Below are 14,431 nucleotides of genomic sequence, written 5' to 3'. Positions count from 1 at the left end.
GATAACTAGTAAAACGTTCAGTAAATTCATATGCGGTTTACTGCATATACGTTCACCAGTAACTGGGTTCTTGCTGTCTGTGGAAGTGAAACGTCAACAATGATGTCGCCAACATATAACAACTGTGATGAACACACTAACTTCCATCTTAAAGTATAGATGAAAAGTCACCTTGCTGCCATGGCCGTAACTTGATAATAGCAACGTTACGTTATATAGGCTCATTTAGAATGTGTTCGAAATCACTGCCCCTGCTCGCTCTCTGTAATAACTCCAAACCGATTCACTGGAATATTTAATGGAGTGACTTTTTGTACAGTTTAATGAAGTAATACATTTTGCTCAAAATGGAAAAAGTGAATTTATCAACGAGTAACAATAATAAACCACCGCTGTTCTGGTTTATCAGCAGGGGAGGAAAAATCTGTGTTAATGTGTCATAGGTATTTGGCCCATTTTCAGCTATGACGTTGTTAGTCTTACATTTTCCTTAGCAGACGAATTCTATAGCTTGCATTTTTGGACTAGCTGGAGACCTTACCTTGGGAGTAAAATCCATTACTGCTGGTTATTGCTGCTAAATTGCTATGTAATTTATCACTCAGTATCATGACTAATTGAACATTGTTTCATCACAAATATGAAAGTTGAAAGAAAAATACTAACACAGACATAATGTTAAGAAACTATGTGCAACCATGGAGATATCCAGGTTTACTTTGCTTGTATTCAATATGGGAGTAAATAATCGGTAATTAGAAAAACCTCAACCATTGTAATAATCTCTGTGTATATCTGGCTTTTGACGTCAGCTGAACCAGGTACATGGTTTATTATTGAAGTGAAAGGAATAAAGTATTGTTGTATGCTGATAATGCTACTTACTCGTGTGATGATGGAAAAAAAAAGGTTGAAAGAACAAAACTAACCCAGACATTCTGTAAAGAAACTAGATGAAACCATGGAGATATCCAGTTTACTTTGCTTGTGTTCAAATCGGAGCAAGTAGTAAGTTTGTATAAATGCTAACACGTACGTCTGACATAGTTTTAATGTGCATAATGCACAAAATGATACAATCTATGGAAAGTTATTATCAGAAGATTACATATACTCAAACAACTCTTCTAGCTATTAATTTTCTGTGATGAACTTATACTACACCCCCTCTCCCCATCCCATTCCCTCTAGTAGCAGATATTAACTACACACAGTAATTTAAGATTTAATGTTTGAACTCTTTAATAGCCCTCTTCACAACAACTTGCACACTGTTCAATAGTCACCTCCGTGTTTATAATTGGGATGGTAAATTTAAAGTTTGGCTTGAATCTTGGTAACCATATTTTCATTTTCACTTCCTCCAATCACACATTTTAATGTACAACATACATTCTATGAAAAGTTATTATTAAATGATTACATACACAATATCTTTTGAAACTATTATTTGTTGTTATGAACTGATAATACTGCCTTGCCCTATCCCCCTCCCCCTTCCCCGGGCTACTAGCATTCTTTAACATTTTACAGTAGACATGAAGATATAATGTTAAACCACTCAAGTACCCCTTCATCGCTTCAATCAATTTGTCAATACACTGTTATATATGAAAAGAGTAAACACATAAGAAGTGTAAAAGTGAAATTAAAGTTTATAGGGGAAAAAACCTCAAACCTACCTCCCTACAATTCTTCTAGCATTAATTACAGTAAAACGTAAGATATATATGTAAAAGCATTGTTCAATAAGAACATAAAAGTAATAAAATCAAGAAGTTTTAAAATTAACATCAACTGATTATAGGAAAAACCTCAAACCTTGTAATAATCTCTGTGTATATCTGGCTATTTACATCAGCTGAACCAGGGTACATGGTTTTGTTATTAAAGTTAAAGGAATAAAGTATTGCTGTATGCTGATGATGCTACTTACTCTTGTGATGATGGATGCTATATGTAGTTAAAAATCTCTTCATTTACATAACATATCTGAGGCTGTAAAATTTTTAATTAATTCCTCACTTATCATTACTGCTTATGATTTTATATTTACCAGTAGGGTCTCGTTAGGTTTATAGATGACACACAATGGAAATGGTTTCTATACATAAATGTATTTACCACATGAAGCTTCAGAAGGCTTTTAGTTTGTTTTGTTATGGATCATTTTCCTGTTGGTCTAAATAAATGGTGAAAACAGTTAATCTCTTGCAGTATGTTTACTTCATTACTTTCTTCTCTCTGACTGGTCTTGTAGATTTATCCAGAATGCTTAGAATTGTCCATGCTGTAGCTCCTCATGAGCCTCCTTTATTTACCTCAAGATTGCGGCAGAGCCTGTCACATTCACACCATGGCCGGTAGAGTTTGAATTTCTACTGACCACGTATAATAATAGAACACTAATAGTCACGTCTGTGTTCATGATTGGAAAAATCACTTTTAGCATTCCTCCATTGTGGCAAACCTATTTTCATTTCCACTGCTTCTTTGTAACCATACTCCCAACCAGAATATTTTACATAAGTTGTGTTGCTAACACAGCCTTTAATAACATGTCATTACTATTAACACAAAGCTTTTTGCATGCTTAACATTTCCTCCTAATTATTCAAAGACATAGAGCAGAGTTCCTGAATAGACCATTGTGTGTCTTTGCGGTATTTAAAAGGCACAAACTGTATATTGCAGTTGGATTTGAGTTACCATTTCTTGAATTTCTGGCATATTGAGAGAAATTGTTAATGACTATCCTCTGTGACAGGGAATTCCAGACTTTGTAATCATGTCTCTGCTTTTTGGGAATGAAGAAAGGACTGCTTTGTCCTGTTCTAAAAAAGACTTTAATTTACATGAGGCAGCACTATAAACACCCTTAAAAATGTTTTTTTCAACACAATATTGTCAAACTTGCATCGTGACTATTGATAACTTTCTATTGAATGTGATGAAAGTGCAGTCCTTAGATTATCAAAATATAAAGAAATGCAATTAGCTACAGGGAATGCTACAACACCTTTTAACTTGTGCTTTTGATTTCACAAATACTAAATCCTTACTCATAAATGTAGCTTACATCAGTCATTTAAACAACTGTCTTCCCCTACAAGCAATCGTATTTACATAAATTCTACTTTTACAAACCATGCAAGGCCATAAATTGGGGATTGTCTGAATATAAAATTTAACAACTTCTCATTAAACATCTTTGATGAATCCATCTAAAAAAAAAATATTGCCCTTTTTATTTTATATATAATTATATCCAAAGTAGGAACACATTCATGATATCATTCACAGAAATAAATTTGAAGTTTTCATTTTTAATGAAAAATTTGTAAAGACACTGAGTTGTTCAGATGGTTCCTATTTAAGTACTGACAATTGACTCTTATTCTTTAAAACATCTTAGAATCAACAAATGAATAAATTTAGTTTTATAAGAAATAAAATATTCCTGTTATGGAATAGTCAATGAATTATTCTCCTTGATATACAGCTACATAGCATATCAATGCATGAAATAATGGTCACAAATGATCTAATCTTGTAATATAGTCCATAGAGTCTTCATTTAATCCAGCTCCATCTTAGAAAACAACAGTATACTCATCTGGGTTGTTAAGATGATCTCTAAGATGCTCATAACACAGAAGGTATTCATCCTGGGAATGAGAGGAAAATGGACAAATTACAGAAAAACATCTACTTAAAGTGGAATGCCACAATATACTGTACCTACACAGCCACATTTACTCTTAAGGTCTGTATTGACCTCATGATGTGAACTCATTTTCAACATTAGCTACAAACGAAGCAGTTAAAGCAATACCACTAATGATTTACTGACCATGTCCTAGTCAGGGGTATATAACTAAGGATTATCATGGTCACATTTAGCCCAACCAATCAATAACATGAAAATTGTCATACTTATTGAGATACATATATTCATATAAACATGTCAGATATATATATAACAGAGTACATCAATATACCTTAACATTGTCACAAACTATGTCACATGTAATGAGATAGGTATGTATGTATAAATATGTCACATATATATATGATGGAGTAAACCAATATACCTAATCTAGCAAAGGTGCAGTTAAGGGTAATCTGTTTCTACAATACCTATAAGTTTGATTCACTAATCCTCCAACCCCCCCACCCCCCCCCCCATTCACAGCAGGTTTAACAGTAGCATAAATGTCTTATGTCAGACAGGTAGATTCAGTTAAGTGACAATCAAACATCATCTTATACAAACCTGTGTCTGGACTGCCTTAGGACATTGCTTCCGTAGTTTATTCAAAGTTTGAAATACATCAACAGTGCCCTCTTTTTCAATTCTCTCTAGTTCAGAGATTACTGTGACATAGACAGCACTCAAACCAACTCCATTACTGATAGAAGAGAAGGGAAAGACAGACAGTTGATTAATTATCATGGAATAAATTTGTTTATTACATAAACACCATAATGTGTTTATGAACTACCACATGGACCAGAGCATTTAGTTCTGATATATTTGATGAATTCTCTGAGGGTTTAAGACTATTCGGTTTAACAGTCTATGATATAAATACAATGTACTCAAACCAGACTGGGGCCTTTAGTTGTGATGTATTTGATAAATTCTTTGATGGTTTACAATGATTCAGTTTAATAGACTATGATACATACATGCAATGTACTATAGCTGGACCAGTGCCTTTAGTTCTGGTGTATTTGATGAATTCTCTGAGTTTGTGAACATCAGGTTTATTTCCAGACCATCCATGGAAGGAGAAATGATCCACCAAAAGGGATTTCTGAAACATTAAACATAAGTGTATGGACTTTCAATTAAATTTAAATGTGTGAAATTAATGTGACAAGATGTATGCTTAATTTTGTGTTAAAAGTTTGATAAATTTAAGCGAGATATTATATTTTATTGTAATGGGCTTATTTATCTGCAATGAGAATACTCCTTCAATAATATATAGTTAAATGTATTAGCCTATTCCCACACACAGAGAAATGTAAAAGAGATAAGTATAAAATCAACCATAGAAAAGTGATTGGAAAATAATGACTAAATTTGAAGGACCAAGTTTAATTAATTTCACATTTTGCATTAAATTGTTCAGAGTAATGAAAATGTTTCTTTTACAGTTGTTTCCTATAAACAGTGGTTAGAAATCAAACTGCTGAACACAGACATGCACACTCATCACGTACTGCTTGTTATATGAATGAGTCGTAATAAATACAGAATGTTATGTGAAAGTATTCTTTGGCAACAAAATACGCAAATGATACCATGATATTGACACACAACAACAGGACATAATTATTATACTAACTGTTTGCATACCTGAGCTCTTTTATGTTTGACTTCAAACTGTCTCCTGGTGAACACATCACTTTCATCAATCTTCTTACAAATCACAGTCATCAGACCATAAGAAGCAGCTGCATTGTGGCCATTAGGCCAATAAAGTGTTAGAGACTGTAAAATAGAAAGGAGAAAAGTTAAAACTACTCATTAAATATAAAGGAAAGAGTAATACTATTAACAAGAGCATCAATGACGCAGTATCTCAATACTGGAAGTTCTAATTTCGATTCCTAATTTCAAATCTTTGCTCTGTCTCTACAACTATCAATATCAATCATGGTACAAGAAATATAAAACTTGCATTTACGCTACTTTGTACGAATAGTCTCTGCGGGTTACACTTAATCCTGCGAGTGTTGCCTTTAGCGCTCATTGCCTGTTTGTCGAGAGAACGGTGTTGCAAGGTTTAGTAATGTCATAGAAAATTTAAGAACTTGTTTTTTATGTGGTATCCTTCATATTGGCTCAGTCTCTGTTGGACTTTTTGGTCATATAGTTTGACGTCAATGACATCAGCCAAATAAGAAGAGGTGAACAACTCGACCATATTCTTGATGTCCGCCTTGAAAAAGCTAGGCCTATCAACCTGCTGTATGTTACTGTAGACTGTAGTGGTGACTACCATCAAAACTGTGTCCACTTCCAAGTATCAAAACAACCCACGTTTTCTATCTCAATTTTTCTGACATGAAGATTTCATGGATTTATGACTTGGAAAAAATAATGTACAAGTAGATTACAAGTTTTTAATTGAAAGTGATGGGTGGCCTCCTCCTCCCTTAATAGCCAACCCAGTTCCTCTCCATTTTAGTATTGCCTCTTAATTCTTTGTATATTTGATGTCAAACATCACAGGTTCAAAAGAAAGCTAAACATACTTCTTATAACCATATAGTTATATATCTTATATCCTTATAAATAAAACATAACCTTATACAATGCAATGCTAATGTGGCTATTACTAAATGAAGGCCTAGGCCTAATATAGGATGAACAATGCCTAAGTAGCCTTCAGCAGTACAACAATGTGTAGGCCTATACGTAATTATCTAAAAATACCTGATGGGCAATCAAGGGCAATCAAACAAACTTATCATGACCGTTGCTCTGAAAAGTTACCTGAGTACAATCCTTAAATGGATATTACTAAAACCATGGAGCTATAAACAGACGAAGGCCTAGTATAAATTAAATGCACTACGTAGCATTCAGCAGTACAACAATGTGTATATTGAATTAGTGTGCAATACACTACACACCGCGTACCTAACAACATAAAATTGGTCGCGAGGGTAGCAATTTTCGTATATCTAACATGTAGCTGTCATGAGTCATAAGCCAATCTGCTACAAACCAGACTTGGAGGCGGGGCTTAATCATCAAAACAGGGAAACGTGGGCAAAGTTCCCTACAAACAAGTTTTAGAGCGTGTGCAAAAAAGGCTTGAGACAACTGTGTTTCAGCCCGATTTGGCCCAATTTGGACATAAATCGGTGAAAAAGTCATAGAATGAGATACAATTATGGAATAAAAAAATAGTAACTTTTGTTGGCCTATATGATATATGCTTGCTCTGGAAATTCCAGAGAAAAAAAACTTTGTATGAAGACGCTGAAAATTTTTTAAGAGAAGAGAGAGTCCCACTTACTGTTACAATATTCTCTATACATGTAATGTATTGAGATAAAAATCACAAAAATCTCCCCATTAAAGGCTCCTGTCACACATAATATACTTTACCACCAATATTGTTACTTACCATAAATTTCCAATATTACTTATTTAACTTTTAGATGTTTTCAATAAAACTACGGCATGATCTGATTAAGATGTAGTTCTCATTGTTCTTCACAATATCCTTAAAGCCAAGTGAGTACTCTTTATGTTGAATAGTAACAAATGTTGAAAAAGTAAGTCCTACGATATAGGACTTTAACAAATACAGACGCAAATACAAATTTTCTCTACTGTTGTCATTAACCTCTATAGTTTCCACATTTCAGAACATTCCATTTCTAATGCAGCGTGAGGTGAATTGATTTGTCTCTAACAGTACACACAGTGAGCCTCATGGTATGTAGCAGAGTGAACAAGAGCATCAATGATGCAGTATCTCTGACAATACTGGAAGTTTTAATTTCGATTCCTAATTTCAAATCTTTGCTCTGTGACTGTCTCTACAATTATCAATATCAATCATGGTACAACAAATATATAACTTGCATTTAAGCTACTTTGCCACGAATAGTCTCTGCAGGTTACACTTTATCCTGCTAGTGTTGCCTTTAGCGCTCATTGCCTGTTTGTCGAAAGAACGACGTTGCAAGGTTTAGTAATGTCATAAAATACCTAAGAACTTGTTTTTTATGTGGTATCCTTCATCTTGGGTCAGTCTCTGTTGGACTTAAATCGGTGAAAAAGTCATAGAATGAGATACAATTATGAAATAAAAAAATAGTAACTTTTGTTGGCCTATATGATATATGCTTCCTCTGGAAATTCCAGAGAAAAAGAGCTCTGTATGAAGACGCTGAAATTTTTTTAAGAGAAGAGAGAGTCCCACTTACTGTTACAATATTCTCTATACATGTAATGTATTGAGATAAAAATCACAAAAATCTCCCCATTAAAGGCTCCTGTCACACATAATATACTTTCACACCAATATTGTTACTTACCTTGAATTGATTTGTCTCTAACAGTACACACAGTGAGCCTCATGGTATGTAGCAGAGTGAACAAGAGCATCAATGATGCAGTATCTCTGACAATACTGGAAGTTTTAATTTCGATTCCTAATTTCAAATCTTTGCTCTGTGACTGTCTCTACAATTATCAATATCAATCATGGTACAACAAATATATAACTTGCATTTAAGCTACTTTGCCACGAATAGTCTCTGCAGGTTACACTTTATCCTGCTAGTGTTGCCTTTAGCGCTCATTGCCTGTTTGTCGAAAGAACGACGTTGCAAGGTTTAGTAATGTCATAAAATACCTAAGAACTTGTTTTTTATGTGGTATCCTTCATCTTGGGTCAGTCTCTGTTGGACTTAAATCGGTGAAAAAGTCATAGAATGAGATACAATTATGAAATAAAAAAATAGTAACTTTTGTTGGCCTATATGATATATGCTTCCTCTGGAAATTCCAGAGAAAAAGAGCTCTGTATGAAGACGCTGAAATTTTTTTAAGAGAAGAGAGAGTCCCACTTACTGTTACAATATTCTCTATACATGTAATGTATTGAGATAAAAATCACAAAAATCTCCCCATTAAAGGCTCCTGTCACACATAATATACTTTCACACCAATATTGTTACTTACCTTGAATTGATTTGTCTCTAACAGTACACACAGTGAGCCTCATGTTATGTAGCAGAGTGAACAAGAGCATCAATGATGCAGTATCTCTGACAATACTGGAAGTTTTAATTTCGATTCCTAATTTCAAATCTTTGCTCTGTGACTGTCTCTACAATTATCAATATCAATCATGGTACAACAAATATATAACTTGCATTTAAGCTACTTTGCCACGAATAGTCTCTGCAGGTTACACTTTATCCTGCTAGTGTTGCCTTTAGCGCTCATTGCCTGTTTGTCGAAAGAACGACGTTGCAAGGTTTAGTAATGTCATAAAATACCTAAGAACTTGTTTTTTATGTGGTATCCTTCATCTTGGGTCAGTCTCTGTTGGACTTAAATCGGTGAAAAAGTCATAGAATGAGATACAATTATGAAATAAAAAAATAGTAACTTTTGTTGGCCTATATGATATATGCTTCCTCTGGAAATTCCAGAGAAAAAGAGCTCTGTATGAAGACGCTGAAATTTTTTTAAGAGAAGAGAGAGTCCCACTTACTGTTACAATATTCTCTATACATGTAATGTATTGAGATAAAAATCACAAAAATCTCCCCATTAAAGGCTCCTGTCACACATAATATACTTTCACACCAATATTGTTACTTACCTTGAATTGATTTGTCTCTAACAGTACACACAGTGAGCCTCATGGTATGTAGCAGAGTGAACAAGAGCATCAATGATGCAGTATCTCTGACAATACTGGAAGTTTTAATTTCGATTCCTAATTTCAAATCTTTGCTCTGTGACTGTCTCTACAATTATCAATATCAATCATGGTACAACAAATATATAACTTGCATTTAAGCTACTTTGCCACGAATAGTCTCTGCAGGTTACACTTTATCCTGCTAGTGTTGCCTTTAGCGCTCATTGCCTGTTTGTCGAAAGAACGACGTTGCAAGGTTTAGTAATGTCATAAAATACCTAAGAACTTGTTTTTTATGTGGTATCCTTCATCTTGGGTCAGTCTCTGTTGGACTTAAATCGGTGAAAAAGTCATAGAATGAGATACAATTATGAAATAAAAAAATAGTAACTTTTGTTGGCCTATATGATATATGCTTCCTCTGGAAATTCCAGAGAAAAAGAGCTCTGTATGAAGACGCTGAAATTTTTTTAAGAGAAGAGAGAGTCCCACTTACTGTTACAATATTCTCTATACATGTAATGTATTGAGATAAAAATCACAAAAATCTCCCCATTAAAGGCTCCTGTCACACATAATATACTTTCACACCAATATTGTTACTTACCTTGAATTGATTTGTCTCTAACAGTACACACAGTGAGCCTCATGGTATGTAGCAGAGTGAACAAGAGCATCAATGATGCAGTATCTCTGACAATACTGGAAGTTTAAATTTCGATTCCTAATTTCAAATCTTTGCTCTGTGACTGTCTCTACAATTATCAATATCAATCATGGTACAACAAATATATAACTTGCATTTAAGCTACTTTGCCACGAATAGTCTCTGCAGGTTACACTTTATCCTGCTAGTGTTGCCTTTAGCGCTCATTGCCTGTTTGTCGAAAGAACGACGTTGCAAGGTTTAGTAATGTCATAAAATACCTAAGAACTTGTTTTTTATGTGGTATCCTTCATCTTGGGTCAGTCTCTGTTGGACTTTTTGGTCATATAGTTTGACGTCAATGACAACGGCCAAATTAGAAGAGGCGAACTCGACCATATTCTTGATGCCCGCCTTCAGAGCTAGGCCTATCAACCTACTGTATGTTACTGTAGACTGTAGTGGTGACTACCATCAAAACTGTGTCCACTTCCAAGTATCAAAACGACCCACGTTTTTCCATCACAAATTTTCTGACATGAAGATTTCATGGATTTATGACTTGGAAAAAATAATGTAAAAGAAGATTACAAGTTTTTATTTGAAAGTGATAGGTGGCCTCCTCCTCCCCTAATAGCCACGTCAGTTCCTCTCCATTTTGTTATTTTATTTTAATTCTTTGTACATTTTATGTCAAACATCACAGGTTCAAAAGAAAGCTAAACATACCCCTTATAACCTTATACATCTTATATCCTTATAAATAAAACATAACCTTATACAATTTTTATAGTCTTATAAAAGTTGTGATGCTATGGCCGGCTCCTCATTTATACGTACCCATCAAACAAACTTACCCTGGTCCTTCATAGGAAAAGTTGTCTGAACACCAGTACAATGCTAATGTGGCTATCACTGAAAGCCTAATAATAGTAATAGGCCTAGGCCTAGGCCTGTATATATTTTTTAAATGCATTAGGCCTAGGCCTAAGTAGCCTTCAGAAGTACAAAAATGTGTTAACGTAATTATACAAAAATACATGAAGGGCAATCAAACAAACTTATCATGGCCCTTGCTCTGAAAAGCTACCTAAACACCAGTACTATCCTTAAATGGATGTTACAAAAACGAAGGCCTAATATAAATTAAATGCACTACGTAAAATTCAACAGTACACAATGTGTATATGTAATTAGCATGCAATACACTACACCTTGCGTACCTAACTACAGTACAGAAAATTGGTCGCGAGGGTAGCCATTTTCGTATATCTAACATGTAGCTGTCATGAGTCATAGCCAATCTGCTACAAACCAGACTTGGAGGCGGGGCTTAATCATAAAAAAACGGACCTTTTTACTAAAAGTAGGGGCGGCAGCTCAGTGTTGTTTTAAGAAAGAAAAACCAATTAAACATCAAATAAAGCAAATAAAAGCCATAAATTGTCATTTACAACTAGTAAAATTCTTATTCATACCTACCTGTAAAAACAAATGAAAGTTTAAAATGTTAATAAAATATATAATAAATAGGACCCTATCTTAGACGATACCACTGTTGAAAGTCAATTCTATTCTATTCTATTCTCTTTCATAAAACAGATAACAAACCAATCGCTGAGAAGTAATACGTCACGTGCCCATAATAAACCATAGACATTGAATAATAATTAACAAATGAGCAGGAAAACGTGGGCAAAAGTTCCCTACAAAAAAGTTTTGGAGCGTGTGCAAAAAGGGTCTGCAACAATCGTTTTTCAGTCCGATTTGGACATAAATCGGTGAAAAAGGCATAGAATGAGATAAATTTCTCGAATTAAAAATAGTAACTTTTGTTGGTCTATATGATATATTCTTGCTCTGGAAATTCCAGAGAAAAAGAGCTCTGTATGTAGACGCTGAAAATTTTTTAAGAAAAGAGAGAGTCCCACTTACTGTTACAATATCTCTATATATATAATGTATTGAGATAAAAATGGAACATGTGTCCCTGAAGAAATTCTTTTGAAAAAAATAGCTACCTTGACTATATAAAATGATGGTTTATGGTACTTAAATACATCTGAAATAAACCAAAACATTATTACTTACATATTTACAGAACATGTTAGGATGATAATATTTTGTGTAATAAGTATATACTTCTACTAGCTGTCATTTAAAACACAATTTGAATTCTAACAAACAAACCACAACATAACAATCTTCAATGAAGCACAAACCCAACTACTTTGTTTAATAAATAAGCAATTTAAGGATTTATAAATGATTTAAATGAAGTTTCTTCCCCTCTTTATCTTTCTCGGACTATCCCTTACACATCAAGTAAATCTTAGGAAATATGAAATAAGGTAGTCATTACTTTAAAATCATGCAATCAGCAGACTTCACACATGCAAGACAAAAAAGTTTCTTTTCAGTTAGGAAAATAATTCTGAAGTTTGTGCATTTTCTTTGCGATTAAGATAATGAGCATGTAATCTCTTTCATTTAAATGAATGTCACTCATATGAGCTGTTGTGTAGCAAGATGAACATTTAGGATACCATATCAATATATGGTAAATATGGTGTTTTAAGTTATTGTACATTCGCTGGTATAAGAATTAATGCAACTCTTGATTAAAACTCAAATGTTCTGTTACCTGTACGGCTTCAAAAATTAACCTGTGCAAACAAGCTTCTTATTAGACACCTACCTCATCAGAATCATCGATGGTGTTCAACATTACAATTGATGTACAGTTGTAATCAAAGACCAGTCTCCAAACATCTTCTAAGGTTGAGGATAAAGGTGTTTGGGTCATTATAAACCCCCTCTGTGAAATGCCCTGAAAATATATATATATATATCAGAATATATATATAAATATGAATATATATATATATATATATATATATATATATATATATATATATATATATATATATATATATATATATATATATATATATATATATGACATTATTAGTTAGAGCATTCTGGAACATACACATTTCACACATCTTGGTAATGCAATGAATGAAATTAAACTCGTTATCTACATGTCCTTTGAAGGTTACATATCTTGCATGAGCTTTCAATAATTCTTTCTGATGCTGTGGTGTCCGTCCCTGTCCTGGTTAGGAGATTTTGATAGTCGTGTGGCAGGGACGACACAAATAATGTAAATTACCAGTCCAACAGAGATATATAATGATTTTGTTCTTTTTATTACGCAGGATTGATTTAGAATTAATACGTTGAACCCTACATAAGCAGTGGTATTAATTTGTTTTATTGCCTTTAATATGTTTTATTTGCCTTGCACACAGAGACCTTACACGGTAAAGGTACACAGTAAGACTGAATTTGCTTACAAAACAGCCACACAAGGTTAGTACATGTCACTTTTATCCAATCATAACTTAATGTTTCTATCACAAGACAGCAGCAGCCAATCACACTCTATATATGTTTAATTCCTGGAAATCATTTAAGGGAAAATTTAACAGAGTATATACATACATCTGCATATATTAAATATACACGAGGGTTCACAACACTATAAGTGTTTGACATAATAGATGCATATACATGTGGGAAATTTTTCTATAACAAAAAAAATCAGTTGCTTTTAGATTTGATATAAAGTATTTAGAAACCAGAGAGGTACTTAAAAACAAACCTTGGCAAAAGTAGCATTGATGTAATCATTGGACCCAAATACGTTGCCTGGGGATTTCAAGACTGGTCTGAATTTGTCCACTGTAAAAGAGTAATATAGAAATTTCAATAATGTAATTAACCTACCATCAATATCTAAATTGGGGTGGCAATTTTATTGAACCATGTTATAAACCTATGTTTTAATTGTTACATATCTAAAACTTAATGACAGTAGCTCACCTGGAAGGAGATCAGGGAACCTGTTCTTATGATTATTTTCAGATGAATTTCCTGCTCGGGTTGCCAAGTCCTCCTGATGTTTGGTAGTTTCTTGCAAAATCTAAACAAATTCATGCATTATTTCTCTTTAGATTAATACACATTGAATATGCTCATCATGTAATATTGCTTTACATTTCTAATTGAATACCAAATTACTGATATATTAATTACATCATAAAGTAGTACACCACTAAGTAATACACCATAAATTAATACACCATTTGGTAATACAGCATATTTCATATAACACTTAAAACAATCTATTGTTAATCATCATTCAGTAATACACCTACCTGGAATTCCTTCTTGCATTTTGCCTTCATGGCTGAGAGTTCAAGTTTCTTGAGTTGATCACATGACATCTGGGAGTCTGGAGACAACATGGCTTCCAACAAAGCATCAGAGATGAACAGATACTGGAGCTAACATTGAAAAGAAGCATATT

At 33.6% G+C, this 14,431-nt stretch overlaps 1 protein-coding gene across 11 annotated transcripts in view; it reads right to left on the bottom strand.

Annotated features, from left to right (window-relative positions):
* The window catches only part of LOC139978210 (uncharacterized), a 264,286-nt gene that overhangs the window by 120,730 nt on the left and 129,125 nt on the right, over window positions 1–14,431 (bottom strand). Inside the window, exons 25-32 of one of the 11 annotated variants that reach the window (XM_071988196.1) lie at window positions 14,280–14,408; window positions 13,945–14,044; window positions 13,724–13,803; window positions 12,755–12,886; window positions 5,369–5,503; window positions 4,693–4,820; window positions 4,277–4,412; window positions 674–3,668 (exon numbers count right to left, since the gene is read on the bottom strand). The exons of 9 other annotated variants lie outside the window; for them this stretch is intronic. In XM_071988196.1, the coding sequence (XP_071844297.1) occupies window positions 3,594–3,668; window positions 4,277–4,412; window positions 4,693–4,820; window positions 5,369–5,503; window positions 12,755–12,886; window positions 13,724–13,803; window positions 13,945–14,044; window positions 14,280–14,408 (915 nt within the window). In that variant the 3' untranslated portion in view covers window positions 674–3,593. Of the gene's footprint in view, window positions 1–673; window positions 3,669–4,276; window positions 4,413–4,692; window positions 4,821–5,368; window positions 5,533–12,754; window positions 12,887–13,723; window positions 13,804–13,944; window positions 14,045–14,279; window positions 14,409–14,431 lie in introns of those variants that run through there. One more of the 11 variants, XM_071988242.1, reaches the window with a different exon arrangement.

The sequence above is a fragment of the Apostichopus japonicus genome, chromosome 2 (assembly GCF_037975245.1).
Source record: "Apostichopus japonicus isolate 1M-3 chromosome 2, ASM3797524v1, whole genome shotgun sequence".
NCBI classification, from domain to species: Eukaryota; Metazoa; Echinodermata; class Holothuroidea; order Aspidochirotida; family Stichopodidae; genus Apostichopus; species Apostichopus japonicus.
The sequence above is the reverse complement of the archived record's forward strand: the minus strand, read 5'-3'. Positions and strand labels throughout refer to the sequence as shown.